Raw genomic sequence first — 23,552 nt, forward strand, 5'->3', positions numbered from 1 at the left:
ACCATCGCCCTGGTAAAGAAGGCCCAGTAGCGGCTGCACCTCCTCCGTGTCCTGAGGAAGAAGAACCTGGACACGGAGCTGCTGCTGACCTTCTACCCTCCTCAGTGGAGAGCGTGCTCTCCTCCTGCCTGCTGTTGCTACTCTGGGTCCACGACTGAGAGCAGGAAGGCTGCACAGAGGGTCATTAACACCACCCAAAACATCAGTGGCTGCTCTCTGCCACCCCTGGAAGCCATCTCCAGATTCTCCTGTCTCAGGTAAACCAGGGCCATTACAGTATACATAAACCCGTGTTATCTGAGTGATGTTGACCCTGTGAACTGTTTGCAGTGTGTCTGACTAATGTATGCAGGTTACATAACGTCAGCTGTATCACATGCCTTCAGCCAGCAGAGCCAGTCCCGACGAGTCCTCAGAGTTGATAACAGAGCTGGGTTGAGCTGTTTATCTCCCCCAGAGTTTATCCATAGCTTAGGGGCCCAGTATGGCCTCTGCTCAGTTATCACTAAAAGTTGTAAAATGTTGTATCACTAAAATATCATTCTCAGTCAGTTGTTATTCATTATGTGTTTACAGCGCCCTCTGTGGTTGCTCTAAGTAATGCACTTTAGAAACAGCTTTATTTCGAAAAAAAAAAAAAAACTTTATTGAACAGGAAGTCCGCTCAGTCAAGCAAAGCAAGTGAGCAAAAAGAAGGGAACCATATCGGCACACAGTTTATGGTGTCCTGTTGAAAAAAAATACTGTCCACATCTTCTGTTTATGGTTGTATCGCCGGTATGTACTTATGTACTTATATGTTGGCCGCTAATGCAGTATTTGGCTGTAAAGCTTTTCCTTTTGTTAAGCTAGTTACCCGCGATTTTGGAGGTCGTCTGGATAGCATCAATAGTACAAGTTAGAGCTGGGCGAAATAAGATTTTTTCATATCACGATATGTTTTTTTCATTTCAGGCGATAACGATATATATCACGATATAAGCCAAATAACTATATTTGTAAGATTTAAATGTGCCGTTGCTCACAAGTAAAATGTGAAATAATCAGCAGCTTGTTTTGATTTAAATATTTATTTCCCATAATAAGTTCAACAGGGCAGATGTACTTAAGGAACATGAGACTTTTTCAGATAAATAAAGGCAAATATTGCAAACTACACAAAAGGCAGCCGCTAAAGCGTTTAAGTTTCAAAATAGAACAAACAAAACAGACCACTAAATTGTCAATTCCACCTAGAAACAAAATATTAATTCTAAAAATAAATCTTAGTTTGTTTTACAGAAGAAACAAGAACAGCTTTAATAATTGACCAGCAGCGTTTCGACATGGCCTTCATCAGGGTCCTGATGAAGGCCACAAGCAAAACGCGCAATCAATTATTAAAGCTGTTCTTTGTTTCTCAAAATGTTGCTGGAGTTCCTGCTTTTTAATTCTTTCATCTTCTCCATGCACCTTGGAAGCAGGTGAAGTTGTGCCAGGATTTTTTGCTGTGATTTGTTTTACAGAAGAACAGACAAAATTGACTAACTTTTGTCAATATCAAATAAACTGAGAACTAAAAGGAAATTCTCAATCTCTCCTTGTTGTATAGCTTAGCTTTTCAAACAGTTTTAACAGTTACTTTAGTCTGACAAAAGCCGAATGACAAATCAGCGCTTTCAGTCAGAGATTGAACATGCACCGGTTTATTGTATTTCCAGACTTGCTTTCGGCACAATTTACAGTGCGCGCTACTCTGTTTTTTGTCCGATTTGAAATAGCCGAAATACCTTCACGCTACGGAACTTCTATGGCCCTTCCGTTCGACAATCTCTCCGGCATTGGAACCATCATCTATTTTCTCTTCGGTAACCTTCGGTCACGCTCTCGGTTGATTTTTCTCTAGTCAGCACACGGATTTCCTCCATTACCCGGGCGGCATGGCGGCTGTCTGCTTCCCAAACAAATACACATGTGCGGCTCGGGACTTGTGCTGTACGTAACAAGTCACATGACGTGACGCTGTGGCTATGATTGGTTCGGCTCTGCGCTACTTAATTTGGATTGGCTGTTTTTTTTGTTTTTTTTTTAAGAGGACAAGAGAGATGAGGCCTATCGCAATAGTTCAATTTTTCTATCGAGAAAAAGTTATTTCGCAATACATATCGTTATCGTTCTATCGCCCAGCTCTAGTACAAGTTCACATAATTAGACATATGACATATGCTGTGTAGTAGCAGTGTGGTATATGAATGCATATTATGCTGCACATATGTATATCATAACTGTATTTTTTGTCTTGTTTTTAGTTTCACCCTTTTGAATGTCAGTAAACCTGTTGACAACACTCATCGGTCTTCAGAGTGGTGATATAAGAAAGGTTCTAACGCCCCTGCATAAGACATGCACCCATAACGGCACAGCCTCTGTTCAGTTTCCTGTAAATCACGTGGGAATAATGTGAGTTAACACCACGGACTGGAGGCCCTCCCCCAGTCCTCCCTTTGCTCTCTGCAGCCTGCTGTACATGAGCACCGGCAGAAGAACCCAGCACATGAAGAAGATTTGACTCTCTGCAAGGATTGAAGTCTTTGAGCTCAGGGTTGAGACTCCTGTAAGTAAAACTTTATCACATTGATTTTTAGTCTCCTGTGCAGCTCACTGATTTTGGCTTTTCTAATCATTTGGAATATGACTCCAATCATTTTTATCTTTCTTGTGAATGGTAACATCTACATGATCCCCTAATATCTGCTGCAGCTTTGATGTTTTCCAAGTCAATGCTTATAAATCTCTGTCAGTCTACTCTTTAAATTTCAGTCAATTAAAGTTTATATTCTACCGATCAGTCGTTTTTGATCGCTGGCCACGTTAAAGTTTTATTTTTATATTAGTTAAAAGTAGAGATGGACCGATCCGATATTACGTATCGGTATCGGTCCGATACTGACCTAAATTACTGGATCGGATATCGGCGAGAAATAAAAAATGTAATCCGATCCATTAAATATCAAAAAAACACCTCACAAAACTTGCGACACAACGTAACTCGGCTCATAACCGTAGCACGTCGGAGCAGTATGCATCACGTGATCTAGCGGCTGTGTGTATTTGTAGCCTCGCTACCAAACCGGCATTTCATCTCCGAGAAAGTTATCCCAGAGAGAAGTAAAGCAAGTGTGTAAGTTCATCTCTGAATATTTGTAAAGCGTTCCCATGTTAAGCTTAACAACCGATATATGGAGCGACTGCCTCTCTCTCCCTCTCCTGCTGCTACTTCAATCATGAAACTGCTTAATGATCAGCTGATCGGCTTTTCTGTCGCGAGTCCGTCTCTCTTCTTTGTATTTGGCCCACTTTGCACCAGAAAGAGGAAACCAGCGGCTGAACAACAGCAGCACCTTTAAGCTTGATAAGCTGTTGTTAGAATTTATTTAATATTACTTTCTACACCAGGATCCTTTTCTACGTAGCTGACGGCTGGTAAAAGTGCAGGGGCGGGTCTAGCAAAGTGTAGCCAGGGGGGCCGATAGGGCATTAACAGGGAAAAGGGGGCACAAAGACATACTTTTCTTTCTTATTCTCATTTAAAATGTCTAGCTTTTAATAAATAATTATCTGAATCTTACACCCAAAGTTTTAATCTGATGTAAAATGTATAGAAGTCCATTACTGTATATAGTAACTGTTAAGTTTAATATACCCTAGTAAGCTAGTACTTTTTCCTTTGGGAAAGTACCATCTGTGAATTCTGCAATTCTGTTGAAGAAAGATGTTGAATCTATTTAATTATTCTTGAAAAATAATTTATTTCTGTGCATTTTTTTTCACACTGCATCAAATTAAAGTTGATTACATCGATTAAGCATCATCAGGTGGAGGGTGGGGGGTGGTTCCCTATTTTTTTTTTTTTTTCCTGGGAGTTTGCAACCCTATTAGTTAGGTTGCTTAATATTTCTGCTAAGTACTCTTTAAAATACCAGAATAGGGAGGATGGAGTAGGTTTAAGTTTATTAGATTGATCAGTGTTGCTGAACTATGAAATATTTTGGGTGCAGTGTATTTTTTCCATACAGGTATAACAGAATAGCTTTAGTGTTGTTGTTTATTTAAACTTGAGTATGAACTTATACAAAATGCAGCAAGATATTAAAAAAACAGTTTTATTGATTAAAAAACACACAATATCAGATTCATATCGGTATCGGCAGATATCCAAATTTATGATATCGGTATCGGTATCGGACATAAAAAAGTGGTATCGTGCCATCTCTAGTTAAAAGTTGCTGTCATGTTTTTACATGTCTTATGCAGCGCTACCTTCAGGTTTCGTAAGCGGTCCTGTGTTAAACAGGAAGTTGAGGTTCCTGTTGGTATTTAATGCAGAGAGTTGTTGCACGCTGTCTGAGAATGAGACTCCCACAGACGGGAAGTCAGACAGTTCCTCTTCTACACAGAAAACTAATACTCTAATACATGTGGCAATACACCTGTATGAGTTGTGCGCACTGCATCAACTGATCAGTGAACAACAGTAATGCATATATGTATAACAGTAATATATATATATATATATATATATATATATATATATATATATATATATATATATATATATATAGAGAGAGAGAGAGATAGAGAGAGAGATAGATATAGATATAAAATGGGGGGCCGAGCAGCTGCACATGCAAAGCATGTTTTGCTTTAAAGGAGTACAAAAGGACAGCTATATAATGCGATGCCTTCTGTGTGAGAAGCAAACCGACATTTCAGCGTACAAAAACTCAACATCTAACCTGAGGAAACATGTCTCGGTAAGTTTTCTCTAAATTTCTTTTTTAGCTGTTGTTAAGTGGGTGTCAGTCTTATGTAATTTCCTGTTGTAACGCGGTAAAGGACCAGGGCGCCTAAATCAGAAGTGCTTTGGGTGGCTCGCTGATCAGGGCTTTGATCACGGGGGGGAAAAAAAACCTGACCGTTGAGTGGAGAGAGAGAGAGGGTATAAAGTTAAATAAATCGGCTGGGTTATTGCACGCTGTCAAGCATAATATGGCGTTCGTAATAAGTCAATATCTGACAAGCACGCCAACCACAGAAACAACAGCAGCGATGAGAGCAGGGGACATGCAGCAGATTGACCCGGAACGTATACAAAGTTCATTCCCGCCACAATAAAGGGATTTCCAGAAGTGGCATCAGATGTTACCTTGGTTACACTTACGTTAACAGACAAAGAACATTGTATACCAGGGGTCGGCAACCTTTTTGATGATGAGTGCCATCTAAAATTTCCTCAGAAGTCAATGTGCCATATGATTGCATTAGCAATAAATTTAATAACGCTCTATAGCAACAGTTACACACTATATAGAACAACTTAATAGAATTATATTTGTTTGCAGATGTTGGCAGCTATCAGCGAATAGTTATCAGCTATTTTGAAACAAAAAAAAAAAGACAATTTTTATCCATAACAGCAAATGAACTGTACAACAGAAAATGCAAATGCTATTTATGGCCTCCTCACAACAATGATAAGAAAAATAAACTGGGCCAATACGGTATGTTTGTTAATACAGAGACACACATGTTAATGTGATCTCTGGTCTCCCACTCAGAGACACAGGTCTCCGAGTGTCCAGCATTCAGACGGCTACCTGAGGACACTCATGTTCAGCTCTGATGATTCGGTAAGGACATCTCCTGGTTTCATCTTCATGTTTCCCTCTCACCACATATCCAAACCGACATCATGACCAGCAGCTTTTACAGCTGTGGCTCCAGCAAACATCAGCTGATACTAGAAATTAATATTAAATAAATTCTAACAACAGCTGATCAAGCTTAAACGTGCTGCTGTTGTTTAACGCGACATCCGCTGGTTTCCTCTTTCTGGCGCAAAGTGGGCGATAAACAAACAAGAGAGAAAAGCCGATCAGCTGATCATTGATCAGTTTCATGATTGAATAAGAAACAGTAGAGGGAGGGGGAGAGAATGAGATATTTTTACACATCGACCAGCATCTGGACAGTCCATCACCTTTCATTGTTTATACCGTTACAAAAAAAAAAAAATCATCGGCCCACTGGGTATGCCCGATGGCCTATGCTATGTCGTGCCATCAGTTAACTCTTCGTGCCCAGGGTTGCCGACCCCTGTTGTATAGTTTTGTTAGATGTTTACAAAACTTATCTATTCCTTTATCCTTATCTAAAAATGTATCTATTCCTGTGGAATAGCGCAGATGTTTGTTTTGTTTTTTGTTCTTTATTATTTTTTTAAGAATTATTGTTTTATTCCTGCAGTCTGCCTTGCTGAATAAACTTTTCCTGATTAGACCTGTTGCATCTCTGTGTCCTGTGTTTCTGATTTACTTGATCCCTCCTTGTGACATTCTGGTGCACCGGCTTTAGTGTCTACATACATATGTAGAAGTTGCCTCGTTCCAATGTTTTCTCCGAGGCTGCTGTAAATGTGAATGTAAAGTATACAGCACATCTTGTCACTGGAAATGGTTTGCACTGTTCATATATTTATATTATTTACTGTGGGTATTGGTTAAAAAAGCTTTATCTTGTGAAAAACTGAAGATGGAAATTAGAATTGTTGTGCCTTAATTTGTTAATGTTTTTACATAATTCCTATTTGAAAATACTGAAATTTGTACATTTATGTATTTTTGTTTGTCTGATAGCATTGATTTAAACAAACTAAAAAATAAATCAGACATTACAACCAGTTACTCAGTACTTGAGTAGCCTTTTCACCAACTACTTTGTTACTTTTACTTGAGTAAGTTTTTGGATAGCTACTTTTCACTTTTACTTGAGTAACAATATTTTAAAGTAATGCTACTCTTACACTCAAAAAAAATGAAACATTGACTTTAATTACAATTATTTTGTCAACAGGTTCTACGAAATTGCATTGTGTTAGTTTAAAGCAAAATGCTTTAGGTCATCTCATTTTAAAAAAAACTACTTAACAAGAGATATTTAAGACTACCTAAATCAAGTTATGTTGTATGAACTTAACGATATAGTTACAGGTTAGATAGTTTATTAAACACATTTCTTATTTGTGGCAGTAAAATGTTAAATTTAAGTTAGATTAATTCAAATAGTATATTTTCAGCCACTTTGTGCTCTACTAATTAGTTTTACATAAATCTATTTTGTCAACAGGTTCCACACAAATGAATTAAGTGCATACAACTTATTTTTTAAATTTCTTTTATTGCCAACACATTCAGTGAGCATTTGTGTAACTCAGTCCGAAATAAAACAGAACAGCTCATTAGGGTTAGTAACTAACAGTATGTAGACAGATGCAACATCAAGACTTTAAATTAAATGTCTGTATCTGCCAGAAATAAAAGAAAATGAATAGCAAAGTTGCTATTTGCAATGATTGCTTAGGGTCAGTCGAGCAACACAACGCCAATGAAGTGCTTTCCTTTAACAATGCGAAGTGAAGTGTCCACCTCAACAGCCACAATTAAAAAAAAATAATGTAATATTAATGAAAATAAAAAATAGTCCACTGATATTAGCAATCAAACAAAATCATAACACCATCCCAAATAAAAGTTTAATAAAGCGTGCCAACGTTATGGTCTAACAATAAAACAGCTTGTCAGCTTTCAGTGTTTTTGCAACAGCACAGCAGTAACCACTTAACACTTGCCACTGTCAACATTTATTTTACCAGTGTTTGGGCAAAAAACTCGAGTTGCAAACATTTTAACAAGGAAACAATTGTTCGTCTTTAAAAGTCCACAAAACATACATTCATCCTGCATTCCCTTATTCTTAGTATGTATTGCAATTACTTTTACAATACACACAATGTAACACAAACACAATATGAACATACTTCCACCTCATAACAATATGCCTTGAACGTTAATATACAGACGACCCTTCAACATTTCTGGTGCAGAATCATCTCTCAATTAAAGCCTTTAAATCTCAATACTTCTGATTCCCCCCCCCCCCCACAAGAGTAAAATCTCTGTAATTGTAGTAGTTTACAAACTTTTTAAAATTTTCTAAATTTCTCTCAAATATAGTTTTTCCCTTTAGCTGTCATTTTGTACTTATGTTTAGGTAATTTTAATTTTCCAAAGTTTTGAGCACCAAACTTTGTCTTGCTTAATATAAATGTAAGTACAATGAACACTGTGCAGCTACCATACACTAGCTGTTTAAATTTGAAAGTGATCTTATAACGCCATAATATTTTGCTACCAACAGAGTAACGCACCTGTGTGGCTGGGGCCAAAATTTGTCTTTCTTCCCTGCAGCGCCTCCTTTTTTCTTGAAGACTTTTATGAGCTGGGCAGTGTATTGGTCAAGTCGTGCAAAAAGCCTTGGAACAGGTGGAGCAATAGTGATCCTCACAAATTCTGCTTCCACCTGAAAACATGTCAACAAACACAACATACTGTACTGTAAATATACATACTATATGTACACATATACATACTTTATAACTAAAACTAATGTAGAAAGACCTCATTAAAGCCATAATTTCACACAAACATTTACACAAAATGCTAATGGAGCCATTACAGCTTTTATTGTTATTTATCAAGTTCCAAAAAATATTGATCACAGCTGATCTGAAAGGAATTTCATTCCTCATGTCTTTGAACTGCAACCTTTACACTGGTTCAGATGTGGAGAAGAAATAACAGGGGCATGGGATGGGTCAGTAAAAAAAACTTAACTATTAAACAGTTTTGTTTTTAAAAGTATAACAGTTCACATACCACATACAAGCTCAGCAGTACCACATACACTACATCAGTGTTGGAGGGAGCAGGTAAAAGCCAGGATCTGAAATTTAGAAAGTAAAACAAGAAATTTATTACTTAATTTCAAGAAGCAAATTATTGATTGAATTACAACTAAATAAAATACTACTCAGACTGACACTGCCATGTGCTAAGTTTCTATAGAAGCAATTATCACCAGGTCTGTCGACCTCCATTGTCTGCCCACTCATATGTCGTGAATAATTTTATTTAAAAAATTAAGTGTGTGATTTAACAAAATGTAATTTATAACTATGTTGATATGTATATCTCCGCTAGGAAACATGCTGTATTTACAGACCATTTTTACATAATACAGATTACTGACAGAGCATAACAATGGTGTCACAGTGGTGTAAGGAAATGAGGTGTTACTTTTCTGCTATTTTTATTATTTTCATTTTACTATTTCCAGTTTCATTATTTTGTTATTGCTATTGCATCATAATCATATAACAAGCATTTGCATTGACGCAGTTATTGAAGTTATTGATATTACCTTAAAGTTTGTATTAATTTTATGTTAACCTTTATTTACTTTATTTACAGGTGCCAGTATAATCATATGATAATCTGTAATTGCAGGTGCATTTATGATCATTTTTATACACATTGCATTTTTGGGCCTTTAAATTAGTTGTGGCTCAGGAAGTCGTCTCTTGAGGGTTATGATTAGTCAATCTACTGTGAGGATGACATGAGTTATTGAAGGAGTGCACATGCTTACAATACATTTGTATTCTGTTTCTTTTATCATTTTTATTCATGTATACCTTTTATTAAGTTTTAAGTAGTGGTATTAGATTGAAATATTTGTTTAAGACATTTTTACATTTACATTTTTATACATTTTACATATAAGTCAAGATCATCACACACAGGATGGCCTCAGCTTGGTTGCATAAGCAGGGAGGTCAAATAAGGTGCAGAGCAAGGGTAACACATGCACAGACATACACACACACACACACACACACACACACACACACACACACACACACACACACACAGACAGTAGTGAGTTCATTTTTGTAGGGGAAAGTGTAAGCATGTTTTGCTAAGGTTGCAGTTTTTATGTCTGAAGATGTGACGGTTTGATGTAAGTACAGGATGTTTAACAGCTATGTCATCGCTGTGGGTGCAGGAACTGCACCTGGAAGAAGATGGAAGCAAATGTTCTTTTAAAATGTGTCAAAAGTTAACTGAGGGTTTGTGGTTTTGATTTGACGTATGCAAGTATTGTATCTGCTTAGTGCATGAAGGGGTGATGTATTCACCCGACCCTATAAAAACCTTTGGTTTGTTCATTGTCAGAGAGATACACCTTTGATGTTCTGCAGGGTGTGACTCCCACGCGTGCGCTTTTCATTAAAATCAACGCTTGAATTCATCTTCTGGACCAGTGTGGTTACTTGCATTCCTCCTGTGTTTTTTCCCCAAATATTTTGAACCCAACAGTGGCCTTCACCCTTGACTTTTTGGATTTTAAATGTCACTTTATGCTATCCTTGCTATCCTATTCGATATTTGTGACTCTCGGATTACAGTAGAGGAATCCCAAGAAAGCAAATGAAAAAATAACCCCATTGACCCCTGTAGCTAATCCCTTAATGAAACAAAAAACAATAAAATGTTTCTTACACATTCCACAAAATAATCATGTTAACATGTAAGCAGTTAATATAGTTGTTTGCAATAGCCTGAGATAAACAGGCACACTAAATTTCATCCCTTGTTGTTAGGATGCCTGGGTCGTTGACCCAGAGGTTTTGAGTTCATTATATTATTTATCATTTCTAGTCTTTTGTTTCTTTGTTGAAGTTCTGTCTGATGGTTTGTCTCTGTGTTATCCTTAGTTGCTGTCTCCCCTGTCGGCTATATCCCCGTGTCCAGTCTGTGTCTGCCCTGTTCCCACCTCTCTGTTCCCTCTGTAGTGCTTGCCTGTGAGTCTGTGTCTGTAAGTTCAGTCTGTGTTACTTCCTGTTTTACTTTGAAGGTCCGGGTCTTATGTGAATGTGTCCTGGTTTGCTTCCTTGTCTCGTTAGTTCTGATTTCTCCCAGCTGTGCCCTCCTTCTGTGTCTCATTCCCCTCGTTACTTCCCAGTGTACTTAAACCCTGTGTTTCTTTGAGTCAGTGTCGTATCGTCCCTCATGCTGTGTGGATCTCCCTGTGTTTCCTGTGAGTTTATGTTGTTTCCCAGTTTAGTTTAGTTTGCTTTGCTTTGTATACTCGTTTTCCCGTGCCAGCAAATAAAGCTGAGTATTTTGAGTTCATCCCTTGAGTCTGAGTCCTGCATTTTGGGTCCACCACTCCTCCTTGCCTGCCTGCCACACAGCCAGCCTTAACACTTGTAATATTATATTTCGTCTTAAGCCCAGGTTTGCTCTGTGAGGGGCATACTTCACCTGTTACGAAAAACCTTGCACACGATGTATACCTATACACACCACCTGTCCAGTGGTCTCACGGTTCCCGTGTTACGATGGCAGGGTTTGGCAGGATGAAAGCAGACATATCTAACTTATCCAGGACCCAGTAAAACTAATGTAGCACAGGCACATGCAAACGATATAACATGTCTTGTATGACAAACGCAAAATATAACCATGCTCAACATGTAGATACTACACAACATAGTCAAAGAAAAAAGTGGTCTTACCTCTCAAAGAAACAGCAGCTTGGTGCCAAAAACAACATTTTTAAGTTAAATTTGAAGTCTTGCGCATGAGCAGGTCCAAGCCGTGAAACCTTGTTGTTCTTCGCGGTTTTATTACAACTGTTTTTGCATTACTGCCACCTTTTGGATATACGAAGTATATCGATCCTAATTAACTTAACTAACTTGATGGCATAACATTTAAGTTAACACATTAGTATTATGTACAAACAATAATAGATACAATTACGTAGACTTGATTAGAAAAACATATGTTAACTTAACAAAAACATATATTTTAAGTAAAATGGAAATAAATAATTAATATACGCTGAACAATCCAACTCATTCATTTTTTTGAGTGTACTTGAGTACAATTTTTGGATACTCGACCCACCTCTGGGTATTTCTCCAGGTTCTCGTGTTCCTTCTTCCAATGTTCCTGTCTTTGGGAACCCCTACATCTGTCACTTCTGTTTGTCTACCACCACTATGTCCGGTTGGTTAGCCACCACCATTTTGTCCGTCTGTATCTGGAAGTCCCACAGGATCTTAGCCCGGTCATTCTCCACCACTCTTGGAGGCGTCTCCCATTTTGACCTCGGGACTTCCAGGCCATACTCGGCACAGATGTTTCTTTACACTATGCCAGCCACTTGGTTATGGCGCTCCATGTATGCCCCGCCTGCTAGCATCTTGCACCCTGCTGTTACGTGTTGGATTGTCTCAGGGGCATCTTTACACAGCCTGCACCTGGGGTCTTGCCTGGTGTGATAGACCCCAGCCTCTATGGATCTTGTGCTCAGAGCTTGTTCTTGTGCTGCCATGATTAGTGCCTCTGTGCTATCTTTCAGTCCAGCTTTGTCCAGCCACTGGTAGGATTTCTGGATGTCAGCCACCTCCTCTATCTGCCGGTGGTACATACCGTGCAGGGGCCTGTCCTTCCATGATGGTTCCTCGTCTCCCTCCTCTTTCTTGGGTTTCTGCTGCCTGAGGTGTTCACTGAGCACTCGGTCAGTTGGGGCCATCTTCCCAATGTATTCTTGGATGTTTGTTGTCTTATCCTGGACTGTGGTACTGACACTCACCAGTCCCCGGCCTCCTTCCTTCCGCTTAGCGTACAGCCTCAGGATGCTGGACTTGGGGTGAAACCCTCCATGCATGGTCAGGAGCCTTTTTGTCTTGATGTCAGTGGCTTCTATCTCCTCCTTTGGCCAACTTATTACCCCAGCAGGGTACCTGATCACAGGCAGGGCGTAGGTGTTGATGGCCCGGATCTTGTTCTTACCGTTCAGCTGACTCCTCAGGACTTGCCTGACCCTCTGCAGGTACGTGGTGGTTGCAGCTTTCCTAGCGGTGTCATGGTCCTGGGTCTTTTGACCCAGCGTTTTGTGTTTAGTATTATTATTATCTCTCAGAATAAACTGTTCAAGTTTATTCTGATTTTGGTATCCTGTGTCCCCCCCTTGTGTTCTGTTCGTGTCCCTGAGTTTGTTTGCGGATTTCCTGTTTTACTTTGAAAGGTCCGTGTCTCTCGTGTCTAATTAGGTTCAGCTGTGTTCCCCCCTGCTGTGTCATTCCCTCATTACCTTGTGTGTATTTATAGTGTGTGCCTGCCTGTGTTCCTTGTGGCTTCGTCTGTGTTAACTGGTGTTCTCAGCGTCTCTCTGCTCTTCAGCCCATGTGTCTCCGTATATTATGATTTCAGGTTTGGTTTCTAGTTTTCCCAGTTCAGTTTATGTCTAGCTCGTTCCTCATTTCCTGTTTACCACTTTGCCACTGGGCTTGGAGTTGGCCTCTAGTGCTGTCCGCCACATCCCCATTGAGTTCCTGATGAAGGCTCTTAGGGTCCTGTTGATCTTGTACAGTTCTAGGCATTCCAGGATCCAGCTGTGGGGCATCGAGTCATAGGCCTTCTTGTAATCAATCCAGGCTGTGCACAGGTTGGTCAGTCTGGTCTTGCAGTCTCGGCTGACTGTTCTGTCTACCAGTAGCTGGTGTTTTGCACCTCTGGTATTCTTGCCCATCCCTTTCTGTGCCCCACTCATGTATTGACCCATGTGGCTGTTCATCTTAGCTCCTATGATGCCTGACAGGAGCTTCCATGTAGTACTGAGGCAGGTTATTGGAGAGTAGTTGGAGGGGACCGGTCCCTTCTGGGGGTCCTTGAGGATCAGGACTGTCCGGCCGTCGGTTAGCCATTCTGGGTGTCTCGCATTAACTAGCAGCTGGTTCAATTGTGCTGCCAGATGCTCATGGAAAGCAGTCAGCTTCTTTAGCCAGTAGGCGTGAACCATGTCGGGGCCTTGTGCTGTCGAACTGTTCATACTGGAGACCCTTTCTTGGATGTCTGCCACTGTGATGGTTACTGAACCCTGTTCAGGGAGGTTGCTGTGGTCTGCCCTCAGATCCACTAGACACTGAGTATTGCCGTAATGGGTTGCGCCTTCTTGCATATGCTCTTCCAGTATTGCTCCGTGTCCAGCCTTGGTGGTGCTGTTCTCATATTGTTCCCCTGCCACTGAGACTACACCTTGGCTGGTTCTGTGGAGAACAGCTGGTTTATTCTCCTGCCTTCTATCTCTCTGGTGTACCTCTTCAAGCGGCTGGCCAAGGCTGTGAGTCTTTGCTTGGCAGTTTCCAAGGCCTCAGGTATGGACAGCTTGCTGTACTTCTTAGGCACCTTCTTCATCGCACTTTTCTGCAACTCTAATAGTTGGAGATAGCAAGGAAACATTGAAACAATGTTTAGTCAATATCAGGCGATGTCATAGAATCAACGTTGAGATCTGACGTTGACCTAACGTCATTCTTGCACCCTTTTTTAATATTGAAACAACGTCAGGTTTTGATATTGAATCAATGTTGAAAGCTGACATTGATTCGACGCCATATTTTCTAACACTGTTGACATTGAAACAATGTCAGATTCTGATATTGAAACACTGTTGAACTATGATGTTGATTTTCCACCTCTTTTGCACAGTTGCTTTTTATTGAAAAAAACAAAACAAAAAAAAATGTCAATAGACATTCATTTGCAAAATACTTTATTAAAAGACAAAGTTTCCTATTTACATTTCTATGTTTCATGTCACTTTTTATTATTTACTCTGGGATGGGGATGGATGATGTGCGTCCTGCGCCCACCCGTACGATCTGGAGCGTATCTGAGCCATTTCTGGACTGCTTGAGCAAAGACCAACTCAGACATAGAGTTCGCCCCTACCTGCTGCGCCAGGCCATCTAGGACAAAAACAGACACACACAAGAAAAAACAAAGACAAAAAAAGGGAATTAAAGCACATGAATAAGCTCTTGTTAATTGTCTTCAGCAGGGAGAAAGTATGTAAACTCCTAGGCTGATAAACATGAAAGTCACCAGGCGGAAATCAGCAAACTGCCGCATTTGATTCCCAAAGAGCTATAAGCTGAAAATGTGATATGTCTTAGCATGGTGTGCCGTGTATCCTTTAAACAAAAGAAAACATGGGGTCCTCGGGCTGTACAAAGTGTACAACCCGAGGACAAAACAAGCCAAAGATCAAAGACTCCATCTCCAGATTAACCAGACATGAAAGTCTTGTTATTAAGAAAGACAAAGTAATATAGCAAAAACCGGACATAGGAAATGTGAAACGCACCCAGCACATCAATTGATCCCTTTATTGTTCACTTTAGGCTCATAAAACTACAATAAACGGTAAAACTTACCAAATATGCATCTGCACAGCGCTGTCTCTTTAAATGCCCTTTTTTGCTTTGTCTGGTCCTTGGGTTTTTTTTCCCTGCCCAGTTGAGTACAGAGGCCAGCTCGTTTGTGATGGCATAAGCCATTACACGGCAGACTCGCACCTCCAGTGTGGTCCAGCAGCACCAATCAACACAAAGCGTCTCACCTATAGACACATTTTATGAGATGGAATTAGCGTGTCTCATGTCTTAAATGTGTATGCAAGTGCTTGTGTGTTTACTACATGTAATTGATGATAGAAACATGTCATTTAGTTTTCCCTATAGCCTGATTTTCAAGTCGTACAAAGAATAAACCAAAGTATTTGCAGTACAATGTATTTCTATTCCCTTTTGTTGGATATTCATTTGTTAGTTCTTGTAACTGCTAAAAGTGTTTACTAGTTTTTGCCTGTCACATATATTTGTTATACCATGTAAACTGTGAAATTCCAAGATTTTCGAACTTGCCTTGTAATAGTGGCCTCACAGAGTCTCTGGGATCTACAGAAAAAAAAATCACAAAAAGATGACATTCAGGAGTATAAATTGGTGTTTTGAAGATAAGAGTACAATGACATTGTGATGCAGCTTTAAAACTTTTTTAAAAGCATACCATCTATAGGGAAGACATCGACATCAGACTCTGCATGCTGGGGAGATCGCAAAGCTGTGTCGGTTTGTGTGTTGTGCCGGAGTGGCGAAAGGTGCCGGAAGCTGGGTGGGGCATTATGATGGTTGCTATCAGTGGGCTGGGGGGAAGACTGCGGAGTGGTGAGGGCTGTTTAGAAAAAGATAATTTTTTAAGTATTTAAGAATACAGACAACTTGTCAAAAAAGTTTCCTTGTGTCAGACACAGATATGTACACAGACACTAGACATTATTTTATTACCTGGTATTTTCACTCGAGGGGCCTGGGGAAACCGTTTTTTTGTGAGCTGCTCATCCTCGGAGGCCGTATATGTGTACAGGGGATTTGGTCTAAAGAAAAGAAATTAAAAACGGTCTTAATGTAAATGTGCTTTTGGCATATTTTTTCCTAGTTACAGTCTGATTTCTAACAGCACACACAGGAAACAGAGACGTGCAAGAAGGTACAGTATACAAGGAATTTTTGAAGTGCACAAGTGTACACGGCTTTGCATTTTTAAAAAGTTTACAAATTTCCACTTTTTGGACTATAGTATGTGGTGATATTGCAGTATGCAAGCACCACAGATATGTATAAAAGACAAGATCACAAATTCTTAACAATCAAAGATATGTTTTTGAATAAAAAGTTTTACTTGTGCTTTCTTTTAAGACTGGTCTGGGTTTCTTCTTTGGACTGAAGGTCAGACGTATCACAGTGTTCACATAGAGATCTCTGAAGACTGCGTTCTGCTTCGTGAAATGTGTCTGGAAATACAAACACAATGTACGGCCAGACATACATTACGTGTGGACAAAAGGTGCAAACGCATAGAAAAATCAGCGTTTTCAAAAATACGCTGGTACGTGTGGACGTAGCCTTATTCATTATTCAAGGCACAAACGGAAAGTCATGTACGCGTGCAACGTAAAGTTAGGTGAGCGTGCAATGTATAGTCACGTGGGCATGCCGCGCGAGCATTCGAACTGAGTCTAAAGTTTTCGTGTGCGAATTCAAGCGGGTGCTCTCCAATCATCAAAAGTAACAAAGTCATTGAACACGTTTATACAGTTAACTTTACGTTTACCAATCATATATCACAGATTTACAATTTTTTGTAGTACTATGCTAAAAAACAACTACAGAGCGAAAGTCTGGCCAGACTGGTCGCCGAGGCGACGGCAAGGCTAACAAAGGAACCCTCGAAGCGTTACGCTAGCTTTGTAAGGGAATATAACGGAGAAGTATGAAACGAAAATGTTTTCTTTGTTGATAGACTTTGTTCGCAGTGCAATTTATTTGTTACTGTAAGATGAAAGTAGACACAATTTCGGGACATTATGTACATTAACAAGTTTTTTTTACTGTTATTCAAATGCGACCATGGAAATAATGAATAGAAGAAAATTCATTCATTCTTACCTTATACTAATCGTGGTGCAAGCCAGTGCAGTGCATGAACTGATGCCTTCTCCGGTCAATTCCGCTGAGAGTAAATCAAATGTCCCGCTCTACTGTACAAGACAATGGTTACCTGGAGGGATGTACCACTGTGAGAGGGGTGCTGCGGAATAGTCCAAGTGATCGCTGCTTTAATTTCCCGTATACATAAATTGCACGTCGACACGATTTTTTAAAGCTGGTGAACTAGACCAGAAATCATTGATAACAAAAGAACAATAAATCTACTTTCTCCGGTACTTTATACCCGCTCAGTTGCAATGCAATTTAACGCTCAACTACAAATCAATGGCTTTCTGATGGTGACCGGCGCGGAATGATGGTCAACTATAAATAGAGGTTTTCTTGACGTTGTTGTTGTCACCTGGTCGACTACAAATAGATCAAATATCAATGACAAAAAAACAACGGTGAATCAACATTATTACAACGTCCCTATAGTAAGACCGTCGGTTTACCACAGTATTTCAATGTTGTTACAACATTGGCATTTCAACCCTGACCATAACGACGGATCGGATGAAAAATCAACATCAATCCAATGTCGTCTTGCTATCTGGCTAACCTCCCTCCCTGCTACCTTGATCTTGCCCTCTAGCCTCCTTCTCCATGGAGAGTACTGCCCCTTGTGGCTGTTCAACTTATAGCCAAGCATCTCACTGATCACTGCTGCCGTATTGTAGATCAGCTTGTTAGTCTCTGTAATCGTGGTTGTAGGTATCATCCGTGGTGCTGCATTCACATCATCTAGCAGACCTTCTGAGGGTACTTCATGTAGTCTTGGTAACCGGCTACGGGGGTCCAGGTTTCAAGTTTGGCCATGATCCTATCTTTCAGGTCAGTTCCTCTCGCACTCAACGATCCTTCTTCTATTGTACTTGGGGCTATGTACCCAATCTCGGGTGGGGGTGATGATATCTCCCCCCTGACCTGGCGTCCTGGCTCCCTGTTGCCGTAGCATGTATGTGGTACCTTGTCAGTCTCTAGCTGTGAGAGCAGTCCCTTCTTCCGAATGTTGGAACACTGAGCTACTAGTTGTTTTGCCGCCAATGTGGATGTTGAGTATCGAAGATTCCATAGGTCCCTCATCCTATTCATGTAACCCCTTCTCCCAGGGTTACTGGCGTAGTAGCATTCCAACAACGCCCTATTTTCGTCTCTTTCCCACTGCTGCCTTCTTGTTCCAGTAGCCCACTTCTCATCAGGGTGCCCTGGTTCCTCAACACCTGACGCGGACCTTGTTGATCCGGGCGACATCCGAGCTGGCATGCCTTCATATTTCTCTGTCTCACTCATGTCTGCGGTAGGCTTGCTTAGTATGGGGGGTCTAGCCTTAGGACCCTTACTGCATACAGACACCCTAGGTGGGAATCCCGCACCAAAGGCATGTAGTCTTTCAAATTTTGCATGGTTGGATCTTAACAAAGTTCCAAGTAGAGCTTCAACATGCAACAAGAAGTGGGAGTGAGAAGAAATATTTTTGGAGTATGCAATTTGTTGAAAACAACGCTTAAACTGAAACAGGCTGTTTTACAGCAAATCAAAAGTTTAGGACCACATGCCTTTAAAAGGCCAAATCTGTGCAAAAATGTGGATTCATTGTCATTTTCTGTCAGGTAGTCACACTGTCATGACTTTCTGATGGCAAAGGCAAAAAACCCCTTTCTTTTTGAACTTGGTTGGGTTGTTAAACTGCATAAACAGGGTCTCTCACAGCACGCCATCGCTGCTGAGGTGGACGCAGTAAGACAGTCATTCGGAGTTTCTTAAATGATCTCTTAAATGGTTATGGAACAAAAAGGTATATACATATACGCACACACGTGTCCAGATGAACAGAATCAACCTTTTGGGATTTACTTACCTGGATGATCAAGACAATCTCACTGCATATTAAAGATCAAAGTATCCATTTAAGGCCCACAACTGCAGTTACACAACTGTAAGTGTCTGCATTTAGAACTAATGCCGTGTATTCTGTTAGAGAGTAAAAGTACAGCCCTGATAGTAACTGTCAGTCTGTCAGTACTGTTGGGGTTGTTCCAAACATCCACACTCTGGACACAAACCTGATTAGGGACATTCATGTGGTCACAGCCTTTCTCTCAGCACCCAGTCATCTCCACAATGACCGTAAATCTCCTTCTGACCTTCTCTAAATTCTCTCTTTCATTTGTCTTATAGAGCTTGAACCATGGGGAACCTCCCTACGATACATAATGAAACCCCCTACACATTTCACTACTGTATTATTGGGAGAGAGGTAAGTCTACAAATCCAAATTATAAGTTTCACCCTTGTGTGTGGTCATTCATCCTAGTCCCTCCCCTTCTCTTTCCTTCAGGGTGTGCATACAGTGCATGGCAACAGCACAGGAGAGTCCCTGCAAGCACCATTTTGGATTGCATTACCATTTCGGGGTGCATTACTACCATTTTGGGGGCTCTCCTTTAGATATGGAGATCACTCAGAAAGTGACCTCACTGGTGCAGGTGATGGCGCTTCGTACACCATAAGAGAGAGTAAAGATCACAAGGAATTTGAACTGGTCTCCAAGATGTGGCATAGAGTTGTTGTTGTTGACCGTTGTCCCAACTTTGGTAAGTATCAGTCAGTGGTCAGTTAATAAGACCAGAGTTCACACACCGGAAAGAAATCAGAAGGTTAACAAAAGCCTAGAGTGACTTATTACGTCACTCTGGATACTGTAGCTCCTGTGAACAATAGAGCCTCAAATCAGAAGTATTTGGCTCCGTGGTATAATTCTCAAAAACTTACCTTAAAGCAGATAACTCATAAGCTGGAGAGGAAATGGCGTGTCACAAATTTAGAAGATCATCATTTAGCCTGGCGAAATAGTTTGCTGCTACATTTCCTCTTCACAGTCACCCAACCAGCCTGATTTCCCTGCTGCTCAGGAGGACGTGGTGTGGGACAGCTAATAAGGGCTACTTTGGCCCACACCTGCTGCAGACCTCTGGCTAGTTTTAGGCTTATTTTCAATGGTTTGTTCTGCAAACCTATGAACAAGTTATATTTATTACTACTTTATACTTTATATTTATTATTATTTATAAGTACTATTATCCTCAAAAAAGGCCAAGCAATAACTAAACACTTGACACACTGAGCAGGAAAGTACCAGTGAAGAAAGTACAGAAACAGGGCACACTGCTAATGACACAATAAGTGAACACTGAATAACATTTACAGTTGATTGAAGAGGAAGTGTGCCCTGATAAATCATACATAGGTTACAGTATGAAATAAGTTTCTAAGTAAGAGTTTGAAATTAACTGGATTACACAGATGACGCTGCACAAACCACCAGTGTGTACCAGGAACAGGAAGTGATACAGTATTCCAGTGAGAGCCAATACCAAGCTCTTTGCAGTGTAACATGGTTTTATGTCAGAAGCTTTTAACAAATTAAAAACAAATTTAATTACTCTGAGCATGCATTAATTTCTCTACAGGCAGAATTGATGAAGAGAAACGGCAACAAGAGGAGCGACGCAGGAAAGAAGAAGACGAGAAAAGGCGTCAGGCAGAGCTTGAGCAACAGAGGAAGATCCAAGAGCAGATGGAAAAGGAGAACGAAACATTGAGAAAAAAGCACAATGAAGCACACAACAGGCTTCAGGAGGAGGAAGACCTCAAAACCTGGAAGCACCGTCAGCAGCACTCTCAAGTTCTACACCAGCTCTTGGAAGATAAAGCACATCACATAGAGAGAGATGAGGTAGGGTCCGGCCTTAGGTAATAACAGCTACGGGCATCTGGGAAAGGATAGCAAAGAGGCTCTGGGTCCTTTTAAATGTCTAACATTTAAGTCATCATAACCCTAACTATGTCCCAACCCTATATTTTGGAAGATGACTAATTTCTCTTTTTTGGAAAAAAAAAACTGTAAACAATTCAGAATTAGTATAATATTATATTAGTATAATATTAATAATTAGTATAATATTTTGTTATACAGGTCTCCTTTTAACCAGGCAAATTAAAAAATAAATTGCTGCTCCTGAAAGTCCTCATAGCAGAACATCCATCACAGTTCTGAACAGATGTTTGCTGTCCTTACTGCTAGATACCCAAAACATTCATAATAATTCAAACATTATGGTCAGGTGAGGATTACATCATCTGACCCTGCATACAGTTTTCTGCTGCTGATACTATTACGCTCGTGTCTTTGTTCCTCTTTAATACAGGTCACTGATGTGAATGAGAAGTTTGAAAAACTTCTATCAAAGTATGACATCAGAGAGGATGAACATTTACAGATCCAGCTGGAAGACAGGATGAAGACTCTCCAAAATAAGCTGACATTACAATATTTTCATGAGCACCCCCACTTCATCCCCACTTCGTTACTGTGGGCTTTGGATCAGACTACTGGATATGTGCTGCTGTCTCTGACTGAGAGGTTCAACATCCTGGAGGCAGTGCTGAAGGTGACCTTAGAGGGTGACCCTGATGTTGAAGATCTCCAAAATGGACAAGACAAGAAGACAGAGTTCCTCCTCAGTTTGCAGGAACAGCTACATGCTGAAAATCCAACACTGGCCCAACAGGTGTTAGCAAATGTTCTGGATCTGTCCTCAAAACTACCCCGATCAGGTAAGGAGATCATCAGTCAAATAGTGTTCAATAATATCTGGGCACCAAAAGACATCAAGCTTTTCCTTGGCAAGACCTTAAGCATGGATCAGAAAACAGTCACAAAAATCCTCCACAAAGCGTGCACGTACGGGCTGAGCTGTGGCGACGCTCTCTCTGCCCTGAATGAAGACGATCCTGCAGAGTACATCCAACATTGTGTGGACAAAGCTGAGCGAGACAAAGATGCTTACACACTTTTGGCTGAAATGGAAAACAAAAACTTTCCAGAGTATGTCCTGTCACTCCTGCGAGAAGTCCTGACATATATTGAAGAAGAGCTACCCAAATATGGACGTGTGCCCATTAACAGGGAGATGATTGAAGACTGTAAAAAGATAATAACTGCTCTTGATTTTAACAGTCCTAAGATTGATGATCTGAAGAAAGTCCTGATCATCGTATCCAGAGCTGTAAAGGAATGCACCACCTTTACCACTCAGAGCGGTGAACATGTTCAGGGCTACTTCCCAAGACTCAGTCAGCTGGCATCACTGCTGCTGCTCCTGCTGCCACATTCTGGGGATAAGAAAGGTTGTCTGTTGGAAATCAGCACTGGAGAGGGCAAAACTTGTATTTTAGCCATGTTTGCTACAATACAGGCCACCCGAGGCATAAAGGTGGACATTGTGACAAGCTCTCCTTTGTTAGCAAGTCGTGATCAGGATAAGTGGAGAAAATTATATGATGTGTTTGGTATTACATCATCCACGGTCCCTCCAACACACATCAATAGCTGCTCTTTTAAAGATCATGACAAGCTGCTTGAGGATGCATACAGCCAGCAGGTCGTTTATGGTACAGTTGGTACGTTTGCAGCAGATACACTGAGGCAAGAGTTTGAGAAGAAGACTACCCGAGGTCCGAGGAAGTTTGAGTGTGTGGTAGCAGATGAGGTGGACTACATGACGTTGGACAGTGGTGTCCAGGTCACGTTCCTGTCACACCAAGCCAGTAGCCTAAGGCACATGGAGCAAGTCCTGGCAAGCATCTGGGCCATGATGTCGTCCTGCAAGCCAATAGAAATGTTTGAAACGGGGGAGATCAGGTGGGGAACCAGGATCCAGCACTTCCACAAGGCTGTAATGCAAGCAGTGGTTGGCTCAGAATCAGAAGATGTTTCAGCTGCTGACATACTTGTTCTTGGTGCCCAGCTGGGGTTTTATTCACAGGAGGATGTGGATGAAGTAAATAACGCAGATGGTCAGACACAAACAGAGACTGACAGCTTTAAGGATGCCAGGTGGAAAGCTACTGAGAAAATCATGGCCAACATTGGACCAAAAGAACAGTGTGAGCTACTGAGACAAGTTCAGACAAAAATAGAAAACGGTGTATCTGTAAATTGTTACTCACTAATGAACAACAAAGCCAAACTTTACAGCAAGGACAGCTCTCATGGAGACCTTGATGTCAGCCTGCTTCTCCTGGAGAATGGCTGTACCTGTGAAATCATGTCCGAGGAATCCATCATCCAAGGAGCTGTGGACAAATTAAAATCAACAATTAAATATTCTGATGAGTGTTCAGTGAAGTCATTGGATGAGTGTAAGGGATTTATTGTGATCCCTCTTTTTGAAAACATACATTGAGAATCAGTTACCAGTTT

The 23,552-nt window shown here is 40.6% G+C and overlaps 1 protein-coding gene across 1 annotated transcript; it reads left to right on the plus strand.

The window, feature by feature from the left end:
- The first annotated feature begins 671 nt into the window (after positions 1 to 671).
- Positions 672 to 23,535, plus strand: LOC120434995. The gene is made up of 6 exons (XM_039603680.1): positions 672 to 777; positions 2,289 to 2,593; positions 19,466 to 19,544; positions 19,626 to 19,881; positions 20,758 to 21,023; positions 21,496 to 23,535. Exons 3-6 carry the CDS (start codon positions 19,476 to 19,478, stop codon positions 23,533 to 23,535), a joined length of 2,631 nt encoding a protein of 876 aa, XP_039459614.1. The 5' UTR covers positions 672 to 777; positions 2,289 to 2,593; positions 19,466 to 19,475.
- Positions 23,536 to 23,552: the final 17 nt, after the last annotated feature.

Source organism: Oreochromis aureus, linkage group 19 (assembly GCF_013358895.1).
Source record: "Oreochromis aureus strain Israel breed Guangdong linkage group 19, ZZ_aureus, whole genome shotgun sequence".
Lineage (NCBI taxonomy): Eukaryota > Metazoa > Chordata > Actinopteri > Cichliformes > Cichlidae > Oreochromis > Oreochromis aureus.